General features: G+C 57.1%; 1 protein-coding gene across 1 annotated transcript; it reads right to left on the reverse strand.

The window, feature by feature from the left end:
- Window positions 1–3160: 3160 nt before the first annotated feature.
- LOC126470743 (proteoglycan 4-like) lies at window positions 3161–4962 on the reverse strand. Its single transcript, XM_050098749.1, has 2 exons — window positions 4309–4962; window positions 3161–3502 (listed from the first exon to the last, which is right to left on the reverse strand). Exons 1-2 carry the CDS (start codon window positions 4960–4962, stop codon window positions 3161–3163), a joined length of 996 nt encoding a protein of 331 aa, XP_049954706.1.
- Window positions 4963–7144: the final 2182 nt, after the last annotated feature.

Here is a 7144-nt window from a genome sequence, read left to right on the forward strand (position 1 = left end):
AGAGGGGCCTCTGCAGGATGATGTTGGGGTGTTGGCGTAAGAACGTCACTTTCGTTCAGTTGTGCGCTTTGATCCCACCTAGCCAGGAATTTCGACGAGCACCATGAACAGTCCTGTAAAACACACAATCTTTCTCGCCTGTGTGCTCGAAGACGAACATCAAGCGATTGAAACGCCCTCACGGCCGAGTGCTGTCGCCGTAGCGCCACACCATGCAGCACGAACAAAAACAGCTCGGAACAAAGGTAAACACCAAGTATACGACTCCCACTCTGAGGGAAAGTGCAGCTCGGAATGACCGGCAAGCTCCTGACTGCGAGACTGTCGTGCCTTCCTGAGGTACTTGTAAGGGCAGGGTAAGCACTTAAGTGCTGTGCCTGCAGAACCTGGAAAAAAGTTTTAAAAGGCGTCCTATCTGTTTGTGGGGTCCTCGCTATGATATGGGGTTCGTCCTGGTGCTGTTGGGGGAATAGGTTATTCCCACAACAGGTCCGGCCAACGGGTAGTTGGTCGGTGGTGTGGCTGCTGGCCCAAGCCCTGTATGAGCCGGTTGTGGGATTGACCCGCTCTTTCATAGAACTGACGTGCTAAGACTCGAAATCGGTCTCACAGCATCAGGAGACCAGTGTCTTCATGGAGGAAGGTGGTAGGATAGAATGAGCGAAGGTGCAGCGCAAGCTTGAGCGCCTTGTTTTGTACACGTTGTAGGGAGCGTATGGAGGAGTCGGCGGCACTACCCCACACCACGGCCGCGTACTCTAACACCGGGCGTACCAGTGTCAGATATAGCGTGATGCCGTGGCGTGAGGGCAATGTCGACTCCGGGTTTAGTAAGGGATAGCGGGCGTGAAGCCGCCCTATCGCTTTATTTCTGATCCACTGAATGTGTGGGGCCCAAGTGAGCCGCTGGTCCAATCTCACACCGAGATACGTTGCCGTTTTCGACCACGGGATGGGGCCTCCCACGATGTGTAATTGTTCTAGGTTTGGCGGCACTTTCCGCTTCGTGAAAGCCACCCCCTGGCCCTATCCAGCATTGAATTATAGACGCCACTTGGTGGCCCACGCACCAAGTGCTTCACAGCCTTGTTGGAGGCGACGTCCCATCGTATGCGCATTCATGCTGCGAGTGAACAGAGCAGTGTCGTCCGTGTAGAGGGCCAGCTCTACTCTGTCCACTCGCGGTACGTAAAAAGAGAGTACAGCAGGGGCCAAGTACGGACCCCTGCGGTACTCCGGTACGGATAGGCCTGTCTGTGGACGTTCCCTGGTCCGCCCGGACGTGGAAGGTCCTGTCAGAGAGGTAAGAACTGATAAGGACTCCGTGCGATGTCCGTACCCCGAGTACAAACAGTTTCTAAACGAGGCCGTCATGCCACACGGAGTCGAAGGCGCGGGAGACGTCCAGGAATACCGCCCCAAGGTATTCCCTCGTCTCCAGCGCTCTCATCGCGGGTTCTACGAGACGGAGCAGCTGGTGGGTGGTGGAATGGCCTCCACGGAAACCAAACTGCTCGTCTGGCAGTATTTGTTCTTGGTCCACGTGCCGGAGGAGTCGCCTCACGTAAAGCCTTTCGAAAACCTTCGAGAGGCATGGGAGGAGGCTTATGGGCCTGTAGCTGGACGGCAACTGGGGGTCCTTATCCTGTTTTGGGATGGTCACCACCTCGGCGTGCTTCCACACCGAGGGGTAGACACCCGAAGCAAGTATCTTGTTAAAGATGGAGGCCAGCCATGGGTGGTAGTCCTGGGGGAGATGCTGTAGGAGTAGGTTAGGAATGCCGTCGTTGCCGCCTGCCCTCTTGGCGTTCAGTGAACGGAGTTGCAGAGCGACTTCTTCGGCGGTGGTGCTGTCTATGACATCCTCATCATCTCGCGCGGCGAGGAACGTAGGAAGACGTTGTTCCACGAGCTGGACGTGGACCTCGTCGATGTCTGCTACAGGCCGGAATTTAGCCTCGAAAGCATCGGCCAGGACGCTTGCTTTGGCGTGAGGTTCACATACGTGATCCTAGCCAATCTGCAGCGGGGGAATGCGCTGCCTGCGGCGCAGGAAACCTCTCACGACACGCCGTGCACTGCCGTCGTCCGGGTCAAGGTACTCGACGAGTTCGGCCCATGCTTTGTTGCGCTGTTCGCGGACGGCCGCAGTGATGGCACGACGCATGCGGTTTACGCGGCGTTTCGTCGCTGGCTGCCTTGCCAGTTGCCACTCGCGAAAAAGATTGTTTTTTGCCACGATGAGCTCGCGTATTTCTTGCGGGAGGCGACGTGACCTGTCTTGTGGCTGTCGAGGGCTACCAGGAGTGGCCGCCTCTGCAGCTTGCAGGAGCGCCTGATTTAGGGAGGTGATGGTGGCTTCCGCCCCCACCTCTTCTGGGTCAGGAGCATTTTTGAGGTATGCCCGTGCCTCGTCTTGGAAGTGCTCGACATTGACCTTCCTGAAGGACGGACGGCCGGCCCGCACCGCCGCGCCGACGACGTCTATGTCAAAGATCACCGGCAAGTGACCGGATGACAAAGCCGTCCTCGTCTCGGCAGTCGTAAACCGATCGACTCCCCTCAGTATGGCGATGTGTTTCACGTCAGGTTGTCCTCGCACTGGGTGGTAGATACGGTCGTAGGGCCCTAGGCTGATGGCGCAGTGTCTTAGGGCGGCGCGTTCGAGTCGACGCCCACTGACATTGGTGAGGCGGGAGTTCCAGTGGCTGGACTTTGCTTTGAAGTCCCCAGCGATGAACAGCTGCCCCCTCCCCCCCCCCTCTCCCCCCCCCACCCCATGGCCAGTAGGGAGTCGAAGTCAGCTTCTTGCAAAACACCCTGCGGCGGCCGGTAGGCAGCCACGAAGGAGATTTTGCCGATGGATGTGTGGACGACCGCACCAGTGGCGGCTTCGAGGGTGTCGAGCTGCAGTAATTGCACGGGATAGTGCCGCAGGGACGACCTGACGTAAGTCGCCTTACCACCGCCGTGGGTCAGTCTGTCGGTGCGGTAGCTGTTGTAATTCGCGACCCTGACGTGCACTCCGGGTTTTAGGAACGTTTCACAGACGAGACAGATATCCACTGCCTCGCTGTGGAGAAATTCCCTAAACTCACCCTGCTGTGGTACTAGGCTGTTTGCGTTGAAGAAGCAAACATTCAGGGCATGTGCGTGGTTGTTATCCGTGCCTGGGGGGCTGGGCGATGGCCTGGAGGGCCGTCGCAGCTGCGGAGGCTAGCGTGGGAAGCTGTGACACGATTGTGTTTAGTGTCTGTAGAAGAGTCTGTAGATCGCCGGCGATAGCGCCCGCGGCCGCGGGGGCGGGCGGCGCTGGGGCAGGACCTGGCCTGCACTGTTCTCCGACGAGACTCTCAGCAACGGGGGCTGGCTGTTCGTCTTCGGCGCGAGCCGAAGTAGGAGGTGGGTGTGGCCCAGCGGCAGTGATTTCCGGTTTTGTGGGTGGCTGCGGGTGGGTTGGCGGCGGTCGCCACGAAGTGGGGGTCACTGTTCGGTAGTTTGCCTCCCAGCAACAGAAGCAAAACTAACGCCAGGCTGCACTCTCTTAGCAGCCTTGCGTCGGTTGCGTGCCTTGAACGCGATGCAGCCCCTATAGCTGGCAACGTGCGGTTCACTGCAGTTGCAGCATTGGGGCTGCTCTTCGCGCTTTTTGGCGCAGTCGCAGCTTTGGTGCGGGCCTGCGCACTTTACACATCGAACTGGAATTGTACAGTTGTACGCCACGTGGTCGAGGCCCTGACAAGAGTAGCATTGTGCTCTCTTTCCCTTGGCCCGGAACGGTTCGACTGTGACGTCGACGTCCGCGATGTTTTCCAACTGGAAAATCTTTCTGTTGTCCTCGTTGTCCACCAGGACAATGAGGAACAGTGGCATCTTCTTATGGGTCCGGGGGGACGTCGTAAGTTCTACAGTGCGGGCGGCGTAGCCCTGTTCAGAAAGTTCATGTTTTAGGTGGTTATGATCCATCTTAAGAGGAAGATGGCGTATAACCACTTTCAGGAGTTTTAGGGACTCTGGGTTATGCGTGTAACAGTGGAGTCCCTGCTCCCTAACAAACTCCATAAGCTTTTTATGTTCGTCCAAGGTCGCTGGGAAGACCTTGTACAGGTCGTTCCCTGTGACCTTGAACGACTTGACCTTTATGACATCTTTGTTACAGAAGTTCACGAAGTCATCCTGCCACTTCATGACTACCGGAGGAGGGCGTATCTGTTTACGTACTGGGGGGGGGGGGGCTGGTTCTGCTTCCATGACCTCTTCGGTTGCCACTGCGAAACGATTTGACGTGGTTGGAGGTGGGGGAAGCACATGTTCAAGCCTCTTGGGCTTGGCAGTGTGCTGCTGGTTCCGTGCAGTGAAACCGTCTTCATCGGCTGCTGGGGGTGCTGTGGGGGCGTCTGTTGTTGCAGCCTTCTTCTTGGTTTGTCGCCTATCAGGCGCAGTTGTTACAGACTGTTCGTCTGAGTCGGAGGTGGCCGGCCGTTTTCTTAATGCCTGTTGCTCTTCCATTGGCATTTCTGCCGATAGAAGTGTCTCCAGGTTGGCCTCTGGTATTTCCAGAGAATCTGGAGTAGTTGTAGGCCGTTTGGGGACGGGGTGGTCGCAGTCAGTCTGTCCTTGCGCTGCGAGAACTGGCGAACTAGCGGCTTCTTGACTGGGATCGTCCGTTTGGGCGACCAGCGGCGCACTGGCTTCTTGGGTAGCCAGGTCCGGTGGCGCAACACCAATCGGGGCCGCCTCCGCCGGAGCAGCAACATCTTGAGTTGCTGCGCCCAGCAGGGCTCCCGGCGGAACAATCTCCTCTTCTGTGGCCGAGCGCAGCAGTTCACTCGGCAACATGGACGTCTCGCTTTGCAGCCGTTGCGTCTTTACGGTGGCAAGGTCGTAGCACACGAACATTTCATACACTTTTTCTGCAGCCTCCCTTTCTGGAACTGTGGTGGCTTTTGCCATGCGATTCATTATCGCGAACAGTTCTATCCCAGAGAGGGGGCGATAGCCTGCGGGGGGGGGGGGGGGGCATTAGAAGTGTCGACTAAGAACATGGTGTCGTTAGAAGCGGGTGGAGCGGAAGTTGCCGCCGCCAGAGCGCGCTCTGTCGGGGCAGAATCCTCCGTGGCGGTTAGGTCCCAACTCGGGTCCATAGGGCAGCTGAAAAGAGATGGAATGATGGTATTTCCTAGCTCTAGTGACCGCGGACCCGTCCCACGTGAAGGGGGTCCTGGATCACAGCGTGCCCTAACGTTCCCTAGGCGTGACGCAAATCGATTCCTGAATCGATTTGTGCCACAGCCGGTAGCAGTTTACACGACAATTCTACCGCTAACAAACTCGCAGGCGAGTGGTTAGCAGGAGAGACACTCTTTTGCTTCTGCCACGCAGACGCCGTTGACCGACGCACCTTGATAAAGGCGCGCAGACAAAGACGCGCGAGAACAATAGCGCGAGCGGAACATAGCAGCTGCGTTGAGCCAGAGCGTCCTCTCGCTACGGCGGCTCAGCGCAGACTGGTGCGGTGCCGGTGCGGCAAGCTCCTGAATCACTCACTCACTCACTTTCCTAACGAGCGGTCCTATGCTCGCGGTATGGCAGGGTGAGCGCCTAGCGCTATTCCTGCAGAACATGACTCGTTGAATTTAGGGAACTGACTTAATTTTGAACCGGCCTTTCGGATGCATGGCATCCTTTGACTGTTATGAGATTTTAGTCTCACAACAGGTCAGGCCAACGTGTGGTCGGCCTGCGGTGGATGTTGTGGCCCAGTGCCTGTACGATCCTGTTCTGTGACCTATTGGTCTCTTGGTAGAACTGTCTTGCCGTTTGACGAAATCTCTCCTTGAGCAGCAGGATCCCGGTCTGCTCATGTAATTGGGCTGTTGGGTCTCGGCTGCATTTCCCCACACCACGGCTGCATATTCCAGCACTGGGCGGACCAGTGCCAGGTACAGGGTGATGCCGTGGCGGGGGGGAAGCGTCGAGGTCGGGTTAAGTAGATTGAATAGGGTCCGTAGACGTCCTATAGCCCTACCCTTTATATCCTGAATGTGGGGGCTAAACTTCAGCCTCTGATCGAGGGTAACCCTGAGGTACCGAGCGGTCTTGCACCACGGGACAGGGCCTCCCGCGATTGTGAGCGGCTCAAGATCAGGTGGAAGCAGTCGTTTAGAGAATACGACTGCTTGGCTTCTTGCGGCATTGAATTTGAGCCGCCATTTTGTGGACCACCTTCCAAGCTCTTCGCACCCAAGCTGGAGTTGGCGCCTCATTTCAAGAAAATTCATGCTGCGGCCGAGTAGCGCCGTATGGTCGGCATATAGCGCCAGCGACACTTGCGCCACTCGTGGAGCGTCAGCCCGAATTGGGCGTTGGGTGGACACTCCCTCCTCCAAGCGCACGTGTAAAGTGCGGTTTTCCAGATACGATTTGAGTAACACCACGTGTGGCGTCGGGACCCCGTGCACAAAAAGTTCCCTGACAGTGTGGTAATACTTATAGCAGACAGACAGTGCGCACCATCAAAGATTGTTGCTGAGAACATCAGAGGCACACACGACTGAAGTATCCTAACAAGTCGGCAGTTACAGAGCACTGTTTGTCCGAAAAACACGACATGGATTACGAGCATACCAAGATCTTGGCCCAGACTTCTAAATACTGGGACAGTGGCAATCGAAACTTGCACCAGGGACGGACTCATCAACCGAGACTGCAGTTATAATCTTAGGAAGGCCTGGGAACCAGCATTGAGTATAATTAAGAAGACACTTAGAAGCGAAAGCGATATGGTGAGCTGGGCGGACATAGCAACTACACCGACGCTGCCACAGACGCCGACCCCTGCATCTCCGCGACTGCCGACGCGTGTCTGCCTGCGGGCGCGGACCGCAGAGGGAACGGCCCATGTGGGGAGTGGATATAAGTCCTCAGGAGCTTGCCACGCACGCGTAATCTGCGCTGAGCCGCCGCAGCAACCGGTTGCTTATGCTCCGCGCTGCACTTTGTTCCGCTCGCGCCTTTGTGTCTCGCACGCCTTTGTCCGCGCGCCATTGTCAAGGCACGCTGGTCAACGTCGGCCGCGTGGCTGAAGCTGCAGCAGACTCTCCACTGCTGACGACTCGCTTGCGAGTACGTTAGCGGCGAAATT

This window comes from Schistocerca serialis, chromosome 3 (assembly GCF_023864345.2).
Source record: "Schistocerca serialis cubense isolate TAMUIC-IGC-003099 chromosome 3, iqSchSeri2.2, whole genome shotgun sequence".
NCBI classification, from domain to species: Eukaryota; Metazoa; Arthropoda; class Insecta; order Orthoptera; family Acrididae; genus Schistocerca; species Schistocerca serialis.

Coding starts and splice junctions, on each gene's coding strand:
- LOC126470743 (XM_050098749.1), bottom strand. CDS start 4,962: ATGAATCGCATGGCAAAAGCCACCACAGTTCCAGAAAGGGAGGCTGCA. Junction 3,503..4,308: donor AGCCCAAGAGGCTTGAACAT/GTGCTTCCCCCA, acceptor TGTTGCTGGGAG/GCAAACTACCGAACAGTGAC.